General features: G+C 43.4%; 1 protein-coding gene across 1 annotated transcript in view; it reads left to right on the plus strand.

The window, feature by feature from the left end:
• Positions 1–18742, plus strand: part of atrnl1a (attractin-like 1a) — a gene marked incomplete at both ends in the record, with an annotated part of 698456 nt that overhangs the window by 607077 nt on the left and 72637 nt on the right. The window contains one exon of the mRNA XM_079559364.1: positions 709–801. Coding sequence (XP_079415490.1) covers positions 709–801 — 93 coding nt within the window. The remainder of the gene's footprint in view (positions 1–708; positions 802–18742) is intronic.

Consider the following 18742-nt stretch of genomic DNA (forward strand, 5'->3'; position numbering starts at 1 on the left):
TACATCTTTGGTACTTATTGGTAATTCAAGGATACAACAGCAGCAATTCATAGGTAGTAAATGTGGAAATTCTACATACAGAAGTAATTTCTAGGATTTGTGTGACTGAGTTACCACTGTATCTAGAAGTATCGCAGTACACACCTTTTAATACTCACTATAGTATCCTTTAAGTACCACAATAAGTACCTAGAATTACCACTGTAATTACCACCATAAGTACCACTGTAAGTACAACTGTAATTACTACCATAAGTACCACTGTAAGTACAACTGTAATTACTACCATAAGTACCACTGTAAGTACAACTGTAATTACCACTGTAAATACAACTGTAATTACCACCATAAGTACCACCGTACGTACCACTGTAAATACCACAATAAGTATCTAGAATTACCACTGTAAGTAGACTGCACTTACTGGCCCGTAATGTAAAGTGTTACTGAAAAGGGAGATGAGGAGCGTCATTTAACAGCAGTTTTGCCTCTAAAAAACAGCAACATTCCACTACGTTCCTTGTCAGGACATAGTGTATGATAGACCGTTTGTGTCCTGTACACCTTCACCCTGGCTGTAGATTACTTCTAAGTTCGAGGTGGGGACACTTTGATAGACATAAGGCTAAATCCCCGCCTCGTCCAGGCCATTGAGCAAGGCACCTCCTCCTGCCTCTCTCACTCATGTTCTCTGTGTCTGTTTTGCAGCAGCTGGTGAGGGAGCGGCAGCAGATGGCCAGCCGCCCCTTCGCTTCCGTGGCTGTGGCGCTGGAGGTGGGCGAGGATCAGGCGGAGGTACAGGTCGGCACCAGGACACACACACCACCAAAACAAACACACACACAGAAAAGTAGAGCACGCACACTCAAGAGGGGCGCACAGCTGAGCGAAACAAGCATACACAGGGCGAGAGGGAGAGCAGGTGGAGCATTTGCATATGGAAGATTCTGGAGAGGTAGTTTTGATTAGTGGAGGAAGATAAAAGTGCTGCGCTTAAGGGGAGACAGTGCAGGAAAAACATTTATTTTATTTTTTTAAATTTTCAGTTTTGGCCAAATTTTGTTTCTTAACATAAACTTTTACCTAGAAACCAAATGCATGAAGTTTGCATTGTGTATCATTTGTTGATGTTGTATGGTCTCTAGGGATAGGACGGTAACCGGTTTAAAGGTATACCGTGGTATTAAAATGCTGCGGTATCACTACCGTGAGGATTCCCTGTCTGACGGTATTAAAAATGCTTGTTTTATCATGCTATTCCTGCCAAAAAAAAGTTGTGCTCCGTGCAAACCCCCTTCTCCTCTGCCTTCCTCACCTGACACCGCCTGTCCCCCTCTATCTCCCCCTCTCTCCTTCGGCCGTCAGCCTGTTGAACGCGGCCCGGAGCAGCACAGTAAAAAGTCACAGTCCTCCGTGAACATTATTGCTGCCGCTGAGATGAAGCTTTGTTTGGATCTGTCGCGTTAAAGGAATAGGCCACCGTTTTTACATACTAAGATATGTTCTTACCTCACTTTAGACGTGTTAATATATCCCCGTCTGGTCTTTGTCCGTGCGCTCTGCCAGGCAAACGGAGCACATACGCAGCCTCTCCCACATGTCACATAGCTCCGAAAAAGCTCACGATAGAAGCTACCAAGCTCTTCCACGTGTTCCCTATTTAAATAAAGTTACGTGAAGTGTTTTCATGCGAAGTATATTTACACAGAAATGTAACGTGTCGATTTTATAAGCAAATAAAAAGGGGGACTATATTGTGAGGCGTAATGATACGAGGAGCACAGCGTCCGCGCAGTAACTCCTAAAGACTTCCCCCGCTCACTTCCATCAATAACCTTTAGGAGTTACTGCGCGGACGGAGCTATGTGACATGTGGGAGAGGCTGCGTATGTGCTCCGTTTGCGCGACAGAGCGCACGGACAAAGACCAGACGGGGATATATTAACTCGACTAAAGTGAGGTAAGAACATATTTTAGTATGTAAAAACGGTGGCCTATTCCTTTAAAAGCTGAGAAGCAGCTGTTTAGCGCTTTAGCTCTTTAGCTCGTGTTACACTAACCTGTTAGCTTTGTGGTTTGGATTGTCCATCATCCAGTTCATCGTTTATCAAACACAGGGCAGCCAACTCTCACAGTTTCACCGTGAGACACACGCATTTGAGTGCCTTCACACGCTCTCACGCCACACTCCCCATATCACACGCTCAACCAAAAATCATCCCTGACTTTTTGCAGTGAGCGGCTGCAGACGCTTTATTTTGTCTGTGTGCCTGTCCACGGCTCCTCTGGCGTGTGTTTGTGTGTCTGTCGGCGGCTCTGGTGATGTGATATGAACGGGTTTGCGGAGGTGAACGGCTCATTTTTTGTACAGTATTATTCGAATGCACGACGCGCGGGATGTGAGCGCGGACCGCGGAGAAAGGGTTTTAGAGCGCGGCTCCGGGGATACAGCGAGAGAGCGCGCACGAACGCTCCCAGCGCCAGCTCTCCCGGGCCATGGGAGAGAAAAAGGCGCGTGGGTATGTGACGAGGCGGATACAGGAGCCCCGACACTCGCTCAGCTCACTCCGCTCTTGGCCGCCTCCGAAGCGACATCACCGCGCCTACTGCCTCCTCCTCCGCCCCGGTCCCCTCCGCCGCTGCTCAAATGTTCATATTTTCTAAAGCTTGTGCTACTTGCTTTTTGTCGGTATTAATTGGAATGAGTGACTCAGAGAAACAGAGACATTGTGTCATTGTACCTATTGGCAGGTCATGTGGGGTGGAGCCCCTCTGATCCATCATGCAGCTCCTGATGTGCTCAGTCATGTTAAACGTAGACTTGTTTTTGGGTTAGAACTTCATACGATTACGGGACACTATCGGCATGAAAAAGGCCCCCCAGCTCGGGACCGACCAAAGTCTCACTCCAAAGTTTGGTGAAAAGTTGGCAGCCCTGCAAACACGCACTAGACAACACTGCTGTACGTTGTATTAGTCCGAAGATGGATACCCCCTATGGTCTCCCCGCTTGATAAAAGGGCGATGCCGGTGGACAATGGCTAGTCTAGGTTAGCATGTGCAATCCACCTCATCGTTGATAAAAAAAAAGTCTGCAATTAACCACCAATGCGTCAATCCCGACCCAGTGTGTGATAATCTTCAAGGCTGCATTATGTGGTTACTGGCTTTATTGACGTTTTTAGTGTATAATACTTAATTCCACAAGATCCATTATTGGAGCTGGATGCTAGAGCTGCTAAGAAGCTAGTTAGCTCCGGGTGCTAAGCAATCGGCTACGGCCAATTGTACATGAAGTGTGAGTAATAAACTGCAAAATCAACCAGCCCGGCTCAGTGTGTGATCGTTGTTAAAGCAATGCTTTATGTAGACGGTGGTTTTATTTACCTTTATTCATGCATATTTCCCATTTTCACATGATCCTGATCATCCAAAGTTCATCGAAGTTCATGATGCTATGATCGTAGCATTAGCTTTGGGAATGCTCATGCATCATCGAGGCCTAAACACATTCCTATCGTGGATACAGCCATTTTTAATACGTTTTCTTGTCACTGCTTTTAATCCTGGGTATTGAGGTAAAATAAACGCTTCTGTGTGTCTTTGTAAATGTCCCAGAGTTGCTGTAGCTCCGGTCCCGCCGTACCGACGTCTCTGATCACGGATCTGAAAAACTTGAAATTCCGAGTTTAAATCTCAAAATTCTGAGTTTTAAAAGTCGTAATTTTGAGATTTAAACTCGTAATTTCGAGATATAAACTCATAGTAAGAGTGTAAAAGTCGTAATTTCGAGATTTAAACTCATAATTTCGAGATTTAAACTCGTAGTATGAGTTTAAAAGTCGTAATTTAGCGCTCCTTGTAGTTAGCGCTCCTTGCAGTAAGCACTCCTTGCAGGACACCAACTTTGTCTTGAGCAGTGCTGTTGTTGCACCAGGAGGAAGGTCGGGCCCTATGATAATAAATGGGATACTGGAGTTAATGTAGACACACTCTGACCTTCGGCCTGATATACCTGGTTAAACAACCACACACTGCAACTCTTTTGTTCTCGTTTTCAGAATTTGTGTGGAAGAATTTACATTTAGTTTTTTATAGTGTGGAGAGAGTGAGAGTGAAATTTGAAAGTCATGTTAGTCATGTTTAAGTCCGACGAAGCCTCAAAATGTTTTAGTCAAGTTTAAGCATAAAAAGTAATGAAGTGTTAGTATTTCTGGGTTTGTCCCTGTTTCAGAGCGTGGTGTCCTGCACTGGTCAGCTCCACCACCTTCTTCCTCTTCCTCCTGCACAGCTCCCTCGGCTCCACAACAGTCTTTCACCATCTCCTGGGAAGAGCTTAGCAGTAAATCTGTTTTATTTTCCAGTGAATGTCCATTAGCCTGAACAATAGAAGGCATGTGTGGCTTAGCTGAGTCTTGCCCGGATACCTCCTCCTTTGTCTCTTCCTTATTTCCTGTAGCTCCCCTAGTGACACCTCCACTGTGCAGGTCTTAAATGGGTTGAGCTGATGTCATAAGCTAGCTGTTAATGTACTTTTCAAAAGCTGCTTTCTTCAGGACCATTATGGACTCTCTCTAAACAAATCTGCCAAACCTCCACAAAAACAGAAAAGAAACAAAATCCATCCAGTAAAACAATGTGGAACAGAAACCACAAAGGCTGTGCGCAGAAAAAGGAAAAACAAAAGCAGCTGTATCGAGAGAGAGAGAGAGAGAGAGAGAGAGAGAGGTTGCTGCTTCTTTACGCCCTGACCATTGTTTCACATTATTTGGTCTGGACAGTGCATGTTCATGGGTCTCATGCATGTAAACACGCCACGCCAGATCATAGCCATGGGCTAATTTCCATCTGTCGTCCCCCCCATACGTACTCTCAAACACACTCTCATTCATCCTGGCCTATTGTACATGTTTTTTAGTGGTAGGGGAAACCAGAGTACATGGGAGGAAACCGACGCAGACACAGGGAGGGGACCCAGGTGGGAACTGAACCTGGGACCGGGCGTTATGGCCTCTATCACTATATAAAAACAGAAATCACGATAACGAGATATTTGACGATAAAATTGACAACGGACAAATTACTTCAAAATCCCAGGCTTACGCCTATTGGGAAGATTAATGCAAAGATAGTTTCCTCTTTTTATTTAGCACTACACAAATTTCCTCACAATTATGATCTTCTCAAGCAATTTACATCCTGGATGATGGAGCTGAGGTTAACATAAATTATATCGTGTCCACAGCCATATAAAAAATTACAACAATATAAAAAATTACATCGGGATAACAATATACAATACGATATGGCCCAACCCTAACAGCACTAACCACTGTGATTAAAACCTGTTCAGGACCGCCACTTCCATTTACTTTAGGAAAATAATATTTTGACAAATAAAGACATGTGGCACAGATTTTGAAACAGGCCCTTCTCCCATCAAAAAAACATCTATTCCAGTCATGGAACACCATCACATAAAACATTAATGAAGGACAGAAAAATACAAACAAATATACAAAATCGAGCATTGAAATGAAGCATTCCATCCATATCCATATTATATTTTTTGTGGTCCATTTTGCTACAGGGTAAGGGTGTGACTGATGCACCATTGTGCACATTGGTAAATATGGAAAAGAGGTTTGTGCAATGGGCCTCATTCACAAACGTTCACACCATGTTCTTAAGTTGTTCTTAAGGCCTTATTAGGAAGATTTTTGGCATTCGCAAAAAATGTTCTGAAAACGTTCCTCTGAAAGAACAAATCCTGACAACAATCTGGAGGACTCTCCAGTTCTGTTCACGATCTGCTCCTGATGGGACCCAACATTCTGAGTCATATATATTTGTACATATTAAATCATGTATTAATTCATTGCAGAATGTAAATATCCTCATCATGAAGTATAGATGCCTTTATAAGTTGGTAATATCACTTGTAGTCTACTTTAATTAATGTACCAATGTATTTCTGCTAAAGGCTTGTGCTCTACTCGGAGGGCTAGCCTGGCGGAGTGTTCAGCGGCCGCCGTATCTGTTTAAAGGACTGACCCGCGAGAAGAGAAGGAAATCCTGTCGTGATGTACAGGTTCTATCTATTGAAACATTTTGTAATGAGAGCTAATTCACGTGTAAAAATATGTTCCTACTTAAGAACGTGTCGTGAATCTGGCGTAGTTTCCTGAAAAACACGAGCCAAGCAGGAAGTCAGGTCTCGTGAGGAAAGAACATCTGGTGTATTTCAAAATAAAATCTGTCTGCTCACTACTTATCTGGTCTCATTCACCACCTGTACACGAGCGTAATGTCGGAAATGTAAACATTTCTCCATTACCGGTGACACGGGGGCACTAGTGTGTTAAAGCCTCCACTTCACTGGAGCGAGTCGTTGTACTGGCAAATACGGCTTTTGTTTATAAAAACTACCTATACACAGGGCGGGGCTACTTATCACGTGAACTCGCACCAAGAACTCACGCACATTTCTGTTCTCATGAGTGCCTGGCGAACCAGGACTGGATCAGGACCGAACCCGGACCGTAGTTAATGTGCCTTCGTAAGAACGCACTTTAAAATGTTTTTTAGGAAGATGTTCATGAATGAGGCCCAATGCTAAGATATAGCACCAAAAAATTGAAACGTTTATTAATCCAACATACTTGGACCTTGCCTGTCCTAGACCTTTGTACTCATTGCACTTCGTACAAGGGTCTGGACCTTCACAATTGAGCTCCGTTATCAGGTGGGAGGGGTGAACTCCTATGAAATGATTGGATCTGATTTTCGCTAGTGTTTGGGCATGACATATGTAAGCAGCTATCATAACTCTATCATAACTCTGTCATAACTCTATAATAACTCTGTCATAATTATATCATAGCTCTATCATAACTATATCATAGCTCTATCATAGCTCTATCATAACTATTTCATAACTATTTCATAGCTCTGTCATAGCTCTATCATAGCTCTATCATAACTCTATCATGACTCTATCATAACTCTATCATAGCTCTAACATAACTCTATCAAAACTCTATCATAACTCTATCATAGCACTATCATAGCTCTATCATAACTCTATCATAGATCATAACTCTATCATAACTCTATCATAACTCTAACATAACTCTATCATGACTCTATCATAACTCTATCATAGCTCTATCATAACTATCATAACTCTATCATGACTCTATCATAACTATCATAGCTCTATCATAACTCTATCATAACTCTATCGTGACTCTATCATAACTCTATCATAACTCTATCATAGCTCTATCATAACTCTATCATAACTCTATCATGACTCTATCATAACTCTATCATAACTCTATCATAACTCTATCATAGCTCTATCATAACTCTATCATAGCTCGATCATAACTCTATCATAACTATATCATAACTATATCATAACTCTTGGGGAAATCCCTTGCACATTTCAAGGCTTCAGTTTTCATTTCTGGATATTTTGGAGCCAAGCCAGGATGGATTGAATGGCTTCCATTACTTTCGTATCCGTTGCCATTGCCAAACTACAACCAGCAAAGGCGGTACAAATGCTTGAGGTCACCTACAAGCCCCGCCTCCCCCGCTCGCTGAATGAAGCTCGCAGACGTACATGTAGGGAAATTATAATTAACCGGAGTTTGCGGATGGCTAAGGCTAATTTGGACCTTGACTTCTGAAATTTTGCGCACATTGTGAGTACCAGTAAGGTTACAACTGTACTCAATTTGGAGTGTGTGCTATGAAGTATATTTTCAGGAAAGACATTTCAATTTATGTGTAGTTTTCAATATGTAAAAAAAGCTATATTTTTATTTTTATTGAGATGCCCTGAGGAAGATCTTCTCTAGGTTGAAACGCGTCGGTATGTCCATTCAATAAAGGACTCTTAACTAGGGCTGGGTACCGTTAAACGGTACCTACTTGGTACCGACCGAAAAGCTCCGATAGGGGGCGGTATCGAAAAACTTTTTCGGTGCTAATTTTCAGTACTTTTTCTCTCCCACGTCAATAAATGATCCACAGTGAGTCTAAAAAAGCCTGAACTCATGAGCAGCTTCAGCGCAAATGCAGAAGCGAAGCAAAACTGTAACTTACTCACACTTCAGTCATTATCAGAGATGGTCTGAGCCAGGACTAAACCAGGACTAAACCAGGACTAAACCAGGGCTTACAGTAAACTGGTTAAAAACCAGGACTAAACCTGGACTGAATAAGAAACTAGAGCTCTTAGACAAATAGAAAAGCAGTGACAACACATGGGCTTTACCTTTAGCTTTAGCCCCGCAGAGCTTGAAGTTACGCGCTGTTGTTTACAACTCCAGCTGCACCAAATGGCACCGGAGCATTTGGGATCAAAGATTGTCTCTGGAAAAGGTGAGCGCTCACTCTGCATTAGCCATTTTTGGTGCATTTTTATTGACAGAGTGAGCGCTCTCACTATGTAACAGATCTGTGACGCGTGAGGCGCTTTCACAGTCGAACAGCGCAGTGTGTTTAGAAAAGTTTATCTGAAAGAAAACGGTGCCTGATGTGGATCTGGTCTGTTCTATACCTTCAGCTCAGAAGGTAATAATGTCCTTTCTCTCTTTTTATCACTGCTTTAGTGGGAATTCTGCTCAAAAAATGAAGTTACAGGTGACGCTGCTGCGGCCTGTTTTCTGACGTGCCGTGTTTGTACTTCCTCCTGAATGATACTTTTCCTATGCACATTATTTTAACTCAATTAAAATAACATAGGTATCGAAAAAAGTACCGTTAAGGCACCGGTACCGAAAAGCAGGTATCGTTAAAGTAGTGGTATCGAAAAAAAACGAACGGTACGCAGCCCTACTCTTAACTGAGTGCCTCAGATCACTTTTTTTCCCTTCTAAATTTACATAGAAGCTATTTTTTGCTCTGATTCCAATGATGGTTCACATGCTATTTGGACAAAGTATGTTGTTTTAATAGTCATTTTAATATGGAGAGGATACTGTTTAATTTAGCCAGGCGACAATACATCAAAATAGGTGGTCCTTTACTATTCAACATTATTTCCGTTACGTCAATTTTCAGACCCAGGAAAACACTTTATAGTAGTGTACTATGTGAATACTGCAATACTTACACTTGAGCCTGGAATTACAGACGAAATATAGCCACATCAGAAAATAACTACATCAGATTCTATCTGTTACTTTTAATAGTTTTTCATTTCTCCTTTATCTGTAGGAGAAAAAAACCACGCCATAGCCACGTCTTGCAGTCAGTCCTCCATATAGTACAAGACCATACGCTCACTTGTAAACTGTCACCAAACATAATCAGTTCAGTGCTTTATTTCAGACATATGTATCTGCGATTTCTGGGATCAGTGGCTCCATGTTCTGTTTATGATTCCAAAATACTGGAAGGCATATGTAGCACCTGTGTGATAACACTGTTATAGATTTATAGATAGAGTACGTACCTAGTACCTGCGAGTAGGCTATGTTTCTACGGAACACAGGAATACAAAAGGAAATGTCAACATAGGCTAGTGACCAGAAGATCTAATTCGGCTCTAGGAGGGAGTGGACAAGAGGCAAGAGTACGGTTTAAGAGGTACCATGTATTTAAAGAATAAAGTAGAAGTAGTAATTATAAACAAAAGTGCAAAATATATACAGTGACCAATAGTATAGATTCTGTGAATGGCCATTCAACAAATAAGCGCTTAAATCGATATCTAATAGTGAGTACAATTCAAATCAAATGACCAACAAAATGCACAATACAATACAACCGTACATTGATCATAATCCAAAGTCCGCAAACCCCGCGTTGGGAAAACCCAACATCAGGCACACCACCCCACTTCCCAACCCCTCCACAAATCCCGGGTAAACCCACGTCTGGGTTGGGTGTAATTGTCCAGGGGAAAATGTCTGAGGGGGTTTTGGGGAATAGTGTGTGTGTGGGCAAGTGAGTTGAGTGGGGAGAGTTCGTGGACTACAAGGAGCCCCCTACCAGCCCAGCAGGAGAGTGCGATTCGATTCGATTCTTCAGCAATTGCCAACTGTAGGCTCTAGGCCTGCTCCATCAGCTCGCCATCGGGATTAGAACCTGGCCTGGAGAACAGGACCAAAAGCTCTAATAAATCACCAGCTAGTTGCTAACTATTCCGTTCACATGTGCACATAATTTAGATAGATCAATAATAAATGTCACATTATTAGCACTAGTTGCACTATACATGTACAATACATTTACATTTAAAGATTGTGTTCAAAGATCAGTTTCATAACACTAGTTAGAATATTAGCAATTAATCTTTACAAATACTAACCAGCAGTCAGTTAAGAGTTCACACAAGTTAATCACATATGGATCATAAGTCAATTCACATTCAATTCAGAGTTGACATAATTAAGAAACAGGGCATAAACTTTGTGAAACCCCATACTAACCAGCGCCCATACACAAAACGGCGGAGGCTAACCCCAATGCTACCGCAGCATGACAACAAACAAACACTCACCGGTTTAGCGATCTATCTCTACCCACAAGCGCTCTTCCTCGCGGTTTGGGTCACGGTAGGAGACTCCTATGAGTTGAGATATAAACCAGTTAAATGATAAGTAAAAACGAAGTGTTAGAACAACAAAAATAAGCTCAAACCGACCTGTAGCACTGGCTGTGTGCTAATCGTCCAGTTTTTCCATGTGGTCATCAGCAGGAGTGCGAGGACACCGCTCCGTTTGAGTGTCAGATGGTGCGCAGCCTTTTGCAGTCACCAGCGGAAGCACTTGTGTGTTTGTGTTGTTTGGACAAACTGTTGCAGAGCTGTTTCCAAAATGTCTGTGTTCTGATCAGCAGCTGGGGAAACACAGTCTGGAAGCTCACATGTATTTTCTGCATGGATCATTGTCTTACACTTGCAAAATGATCTAACATTACAAATTCTTCCTGGTTCAACATGTGCTCTCTGTCCCTAAGCCCCTCCTCCTTCCTCACTGTGCTGATGAATCATATCCAGACTGGTGTCAGTGTGGGCTGCTGTGTATGGCTCTGTAGCAGTGAAGCCTCGGCGGATGTCAGCGCCCTGCGATGGAGGGATAAGGTTTGCTATATAAAGTGAGGAAAGCACTTCCTTGTTGTGTAAGGCTGTGGGAGGAGCTCGGGGGTAAAACGGGAGGCAGGGGGGCCTTCTATATAAAAATTAAAACGAGTCTTACACATGAGCTGCTATCCATGCCGTCCCAAAGATAAATATGAAATTATATTTTACATTTCGTTTCTTTGCCAGTGCCAGGGGCGGCACAGTGGCACAGCGGTTAGCGCTCGTGCTTCACAGTTAAAAGGTCTGGGTGTGATTCCCACCAGGGGCGGGGCTTTTCTGTGTGGAGTTTGCATGTTCTCCCCGTGTCTGCGTAGGTTTCCCCTACCGCTAAAAACACGCACAATAGGCCAGAATGTATGAGAGTGCGGATGGGGGACGACGGATGGAAATTTGCCCACGGCTACAATCCGCTACAATCCCACAATTTTCAATTTGGCCTGTTCCCCAAATCCATCACTTCAGACCAAAAGTGCTCCTGAAACTACTCATTTACAAATGAAGTACTGGCTGGACCCATTCAGAGCCATTTTGCACTCAGAAAACAACCGTAAATACTGTGTCATAGCATTGATACAGTTATTGGCTAAACATGGTGTATTTATTTATTTGTGTATAATGATGAAGTGGTGCCTCCAGCGAGGGACACACAGAGCGGTTCATACTTGTGTACTTCTTCATTTTAAACTTTAAAACGTGAAGCATCAATGCTGAGGTGCCTCACAGCCGTTGTATAAACCACAGTTCTGCCTCATATTTCCACTTTAAAGCTCCTGTACTCCTGTACCTGGAGAGGCTGATTTCAACAGGCCTATTCTATATTGTTTGTCTTTCCGGACAGTTGTGGTCCAGAGTAACGACTACTTCCTGTCCATATTATTTGTGTAATTTGAAAATAAAATATGAAAACTTGAACAACAAAAGAAACTTTGAATAAACGGCACCACTATAATGTATCAATTATGTCAAGTAGACATGGCACTGCTTCTTTGTGATGCTAAATAAGATTTTACGAAGATTCAATTTAGACTAGAACATACTGGACTAGACCATTTGCCTCCATTTTCCTGGCAGTGACAGGAAAGGCATCTGGCATAACATTTGCCATATCACCTTCATTTCGTCACTGTGGCCCCAGAGGGAACGGATGGCAGCCAGATGAAAGAGAGCGAGCCAGCCCGGTTCACACTGACTCTCATCTGTGTCTGGCCTCAGTGACTGTTTAGCACACGCTCAGTGGACATTTGGACCGCCACGTGCAGAGTCTGGCCTCACCTCACCACAATTAGCACTCAAGGTTACACTCGTTCAATGCCTCTATTACACACTCGCCCAGCTGTAGCACCTGCTTGTGGAGGCATACAGGCATCGACTATGTATTGTTTCAGACACATGCAAGACATATGCAACTGTTGTAATAACACCACATTATGTAATAGCAGGCCAAAGTGTCATAACATGCATTCACTGCATTTTGCAATACCTTAATACTAATACTAATACTTGATAATAATAAGTAAAAGTGTTCGACTTCACACTATTAAAGCATTTGTAAACATATTCACACACACTTATTCCATCATGTCTTACACATCTGCAAAGCTTTATTATTCTGTATCATTATGTATCAGTGCCTAAATAGGCTTTTCTTAACCTCAACCATTCCTCACTTGTGCCTAACACTCGGCACACTCAGGGACGGAGCACATTGTTATAACAGTAATTGTTTGGGTGCTTGCATACTGTGAGTCCAACCTCCCGCTCAGGAGCTTTTCCTGCTACAGTGACTGACCTTTACTACCTGCATGACTATTGAGAATAACCAAAGAAGAAATGGCCTTGGACTGAGAGTAGAGCGGGTCAATAATGGTTTATGGACATGAAAAATGTGGTGGGCACTTTGTAAAGTATTATGCAACAAAATACAGGAAAAACAGAGCACTTCAACTGCAGAAAGTGGTCAGCGTTTGGTTCCTTCTGACCAACACACCAAACAAATAGAGTCTGAAGAAAGGAGAGTGGAGGCACTTTGATTCAAGTCCTTTATTAAATGGGATATATATATATATATATATATATATATATAGGTGCTGGAGGTCCCGTCATGGGAGGACAAGCCCCTACACGGCATGTACCACCGAAACATAACTGAAGTGGCTGATATACAGAAATCCTACCAATGGCTAGACAGAGCCGGACTAAAGGACAGCACAGAGGCTCATCATGGCTGCACAGGAGCAGGTCTTGAGCACCAGAGCAATAGAGGCCCAGATCTACCACACCAGACAAGACCCCAGGTGTAGACTGTGCAAAGAGGCCAATGAGACAATTCAGCACATACAGTGCCTCTCGTTAGTATTCATACACCTTGAACTTTTGCACATTTTGTCATGTTTACAACCCTAAACATAAAGATTTTATTTTGATTTTTTTACTGAACGTTCACACACAAGTAACAGACAACTGTGAAGTGAAAGCAAAATGATACATGATTCTGTTATTTTTTTTAAAATAGAAAAGTGAAAAGTGGGACTTGCATAAGTATTCATACAGCATGAATTAATACTTTGTGGAACCCCCTTTTGCTGCAATAACAGCAGCAAGTCTCTTGGGGTATGACTGTACAAGATTTGCACATCTAGAAACTGAAATTTTAGCCCATTCCTCTATACAAAACAACTCCAGCTCTGTCAGATTTGAACGAGAGCGTTTGTGAACAGCAGTTTTCAATTCTTTCCACAGATTTTCAAAAGGATTTAGGTCAGGACTTTGACTGGGCCATTCCAACACATTAATATGTTTGTCTTTAAACCATTCCATTGTAGATTTAGCTTTGTGTTTAGGGTCATTGACCTGCTGGAAGGTGAATCTCCGCCCCAGCCTCAGTTCTCTTGCTGACTCCAGCAGGTTTTCCTCCAAAATGTCTCTATATTTGGCTCCATCCATGTTCCCAACTATTCTCACAATCTTCCCAGTCCCCGCTGAGGAAAAGCAGCCCCACATCATGATGCTCCCCCCCGTATATTTGACATTGGGGATGGTGCACTCAGGACGATGAGCAGTGTCAGGTTTGCTCCATACATAACGTTTTGCATTTGGGCCAAAAAGTTCAATTTTTGTCTCATCTGACCAAAGCTCCTTCTTCCACATGGCAGCTGTGTCCTCCATATGACTTCTAGCAAACTTCAAACGGGATTTTTTATGGCCTCCTTTCAATAATGGCTTTCTTCTTCCACTCGTCCATGAAGGCCAGATTTGTGAAGAATACGACTTATAGTTGTCCCATGTACAGTTTCCCCCAGCTCAGCAGCAGCACTTCACAGTTCCTCCAGAGTTATCATGGGGCACTTGGTTGCCTTTCTGACCAGTGCTCTCCTTGTTCGTGCTGATATTTTAGGTGGAGCACCATGCCTTGGTAAGTTTGCAGTGGTGCTATACTCTTTCCATTTCCGAACAATGGATTGAACAGTGCTCCGGGAGATGTTCAAATCTTGGGAAATCTTTGTATAACTCAAGGCTGCTTTAAACTTCTCCACAACTTTATCCCTGACCTCTCTGGTGCTCCTTGACCTTCATTATGACCACAGCTCTGAGGGCCTGAAAGAACAGCTGTAATTATACTGAGAGTAGATTACACACAGGTGGCCTCTATTTAACCGTTAGGCCAAGGTGTGAACATTCTGGAGTCATTAGAAATGTTTTAAAGGCAATTTAATGCACTCAGAAAATGCTGTATGAATAGCAAGCCCCACTTTTCACTTTTCTATTTTTTGAAAAATAACAGAATAATGTATCATTTTGCTTTCACTTCACAGTTGTCTGTTACTTGTGTGTGAACGTTCAGTAAAAAAATAAAAATAAAATCTTTATGTTTAGGGTTGTAAACATGACAAAATGTGCAAAAGTTCAAGGTGTATGAATACTAACGAGAGGCACTGTAACTGCAGGGTGTAAGATGCTGCAGGGAAAGCTTACATGGAGCGCCATAACCAAGTGGCTGGCATAGTGTACAGGAACATCTGTGCAGAGTATGGGCTGGAAACCCCAAGGTCAAAGTGGGAAACACCTCCAAAGGTGGTAGAGAATGATCGAGTCAAGATCCTGTGGGACTGCCAGATACAGACGGCCAAATGGTAATGGCGAACCAACCGGACATTGTGGTGGTGGACAAAGAGCAGAGGAAAGCCGTTGTGGCCGACATAGCAATACCAAGCGACTTCAACATCAGGAAAAAGGAACATGAGAAACTAGAGAAATACCAGGGGCTCAGAGAAGAGCTGGAGAAAACCTGGAGGGTGAAGGCATCAGTGGTGCCCATAGTCATTGGGGCGCTCGGGGCAGTGACCCCCAAACTGGAGGAGTGGCTCCAGCAGATCCCAGGAAATACATCAGACATCTCAGTCCAGAAAAGTGCAGTTCTAGGAACTGCAAAGATACTGCGCAGAACCCTCAAGCTCCCAGGCCTCTGGAAGAGGACCCGAGCTTGGAGGAAAAAGAGAACGCCCGCAGGGGGTGAGGAAGAGTTTTTTTTTTATTTTTTTACATGCATATATATATATATATAAAAAAAAAAACTACTCTTCCTCACCCTCCGCGGGCGGTCTTTCTTTTTCCTCCTGCTCGGGTCCTCTACCAGAGGCCTGGGAGCTTGAGGGTTCTGCGCAGTATCTTTGCTGTTCCTAGAACTGCACTTTTCTGGACCGAGATGTCTGATGTATTTCCTGGGATCTGCTGGAGCCACTCCTCCAGTTTGGGGGTCACTGCCCCGAGTGCCCCAACGACCACGGGCACCACTGATGCCTTCACCCTCCAGGTTTTCTCCAGCTCTTCTCTGAGCCCCTGGTATTTCTCTAGTTTCTCATGTTCCTTTTTCCTGATGTTGAAGTCGCTTGGTATTGCTATGTCGATCACAACGGCTTTCCTCTGCTCTTTGTCCACCACCACAATGTCCGGTTGGTTCGCCATTACCATTTTGTCCGTCTGTATCTGGAAGTCCCACAGGATCTTGGCTCGGTCATTCTCGACCACCTTTGGAGGTGTTTCCCACTTTGACCTTGGGGTTTCCAGCCCATATTCTGCACAGATGTTCCTGTACACTATACCAGCCACTTGGTTATGGCGCTCCATGTAAGCTTTCCCTGCCAGCATCTTACACCCTGCAGTTATGTGCTGGATTGTCTCATTGGCCTCTTTGCACAGTCTACACCTGGGGTCTTGTCTGGTGTGGTAGATCTGGGCCTCTATTGCTCTGGTGCTCAAGGCCTGCTCCTGTGCAGCCATGATGAGTGCCTCTGTGCTGTCCTTTAGTCCGGCTCTGTCTAGCCATTGGTAGGATTTCTGTATATCAGCCACTTTAGTTATGTTTCGGTGGTACATGCCGTGTAGGGGCTTGTCCTCCCATGACGGGACCTCCAGCACCTCATCTTCTGTTCCCCATTGTCTGAGACATTCACTGAGCACGTCATCTGTCGGAGCCTTGTCCTTGATGTACTTATGGATCTTGGATGTTTCATCCTGGATAGTGGCTCTCACACTCACTAGTCCTCGGCCTCCTTCCTTACGGCTAGCGTACAGTCTCAGAGTGCTGGATTTGGGGTGGAACCCTCCGTGCATGGTTAGGAGCTTTCGCGTCTTAACATCTGTGGTCTGTATCTCATCCTTTGGCCAGCTTATTATTCCTGCAGGGTATCTGATTACTGGTAGGGCGTAGCAGTTTATTGCCCGGGACTTGTTCTTGCCATTGAGCTGGCTTCTTAGGACCTGCCTTACTTGTTGGAGGTATTTGGCCGTAGCCGCTTTCCTTGTCACCTCTTCGAGGTTGCCATTTGCTTGTGGGATTCCGAGGTACTTGTAACTGTCCTCAATGTCTGCTATTGTTCCTTCTGGGAGTGAGACCCCTTCTGTGTGGATATATATATATATATATATATATATATATATATATATATATACATACTTCAAGTTTTATGGATTTAGAGAGAGCTGCTGCGACTGGCATTCTCTGCAACGTTGTACTACTCAGATTGAATGCACACATACCGGCTTGGAGACTAGGAGACAAGAGTCGCCGCTGGTCACGGATATGTCTCCAAGACGTCCCCTGGAGACTCCCCTTGTCTCCAGGGAGTCTTGCGTTGAACGTGTTCGATTTCAGTCTCTGCATGGTCTCTTAGAGGTCTCCGAGATGTCTGAAGGAGTTGTGTCAACGCTGTAAGCACTATATTTCGTCCTCAACCTGTGAGACGTTTCTGTGACGTCCCTGCAATGTCTCCAAAATAAGGAGATCTCAAAGAGACTCTATATGACTCTTTGAGAGAACTCTTTGAGACAACAAATAGTGTTTGCGACACAACTGCACGAGACTGTGTAGACCTCTCGGAGACCATGCAGAGACCACATGGAGACTTTCAAAAGCTATGCCCACTGAAATGGAACCTGTTTGTTTGCACATCTCTGCAGCAGCAACTTGACTCTCTTACCAATCTCCAACTAGTCTTTAACTAGTCTTCAGGCCGGCGAGATAGGCCCTTAATTTTCTTACCCACTGAAGCACTCACCTGTCTGATCAGATGTCAAACAGCGGTAAAATAGACATGTGTTATAGCGTAAGTAAATACCTGGTTCACAGTGTATTGGCTTTGTGAAGGAGAGACAATGGGCCAGAACTCTGTCTACACTCAAGGTTAATTAGACAGCACATCTGCTCCAGACACACATGCAGAGGAGCAGGCTGCAGCTCCAGTGTGCGCGCTTCTGCTGGTTTATGGGGAGCATCATTATCCAAATAATGTCTTCATGAGCTCATTTCACGGCATGTTTAGACGGCGCAGGAGAAGGACATGTGTCAGATCACTCTACTACAAGAGTGTTCCGGAGTCAAGGATGAAAATGCAGCAAAACAATCGGGAAAAGTAAGTGAATGACCCGTCTATGAGCCCTCAGTCTGAAAACATGTGATCATTTGTGATCTGTGTAGGCTTTCCAAGTGACATAAGCAGGATCTCTGTTATCACTTTTCATCTTCATTCCTGCTCTCATCTTTGGCCAGGAGCTGTGGGTCATGACTGACAACACAAGATCATTGTCGAATCCACAGAGAGGGGAAAGAAGCAAATCCAAACTACACTTCAGCGTTTAACCAGCACACGGCTTTAAGATCTCAACAGTGCAGATTACAATATAGTTTACTTTAAAGGATCTGTATCATGCTATTTTGGCCATCCCAAAGAAAACTATAGGCGTTGATATGATATATTGTACCTCTACCACTATGGAGCACATTTTTTTGTGAGAAACCTAAGTATTTTGCAAACCTGGAAGACACAACGCTTCGATTCAGTTAACTCCGCCCCCTCTCTCCGAGCTAATCCACATAATGCATTATTAGCAGTAAGAAATATAAATATCACAGCAATAAGTGAAGTTGCTTCACAATACAGTTATAAGGAGTTGACATCTGTAACACAGCTTCATAAATGGCTAACACACAAGCTAGCACACATGCTAGCACACAAGCTAACACACACGCTAACACACAAGCTAACACGTGTTTTGACTCACCACCGCTCTGTCCTGGCCTCTCCATCACATTGGGGACTCGCGTTGGTTAAAAGTTAGTTTAGATTCACACATCCATCCATCAGA

The sequence above is a fragment of the Gobius niger genome, assembly GCF_951799975.1.
Source record: "Gobius niger genome assembly, chromosome: 7".
In the NCBI taxonomy this organism is placed as follows: domain Eukaryota; kingdom Metazoa; phylum Chordata; class Actinopteri; order Gobiiformes; family Gobiidae; genus Gobius; species Gobius niger.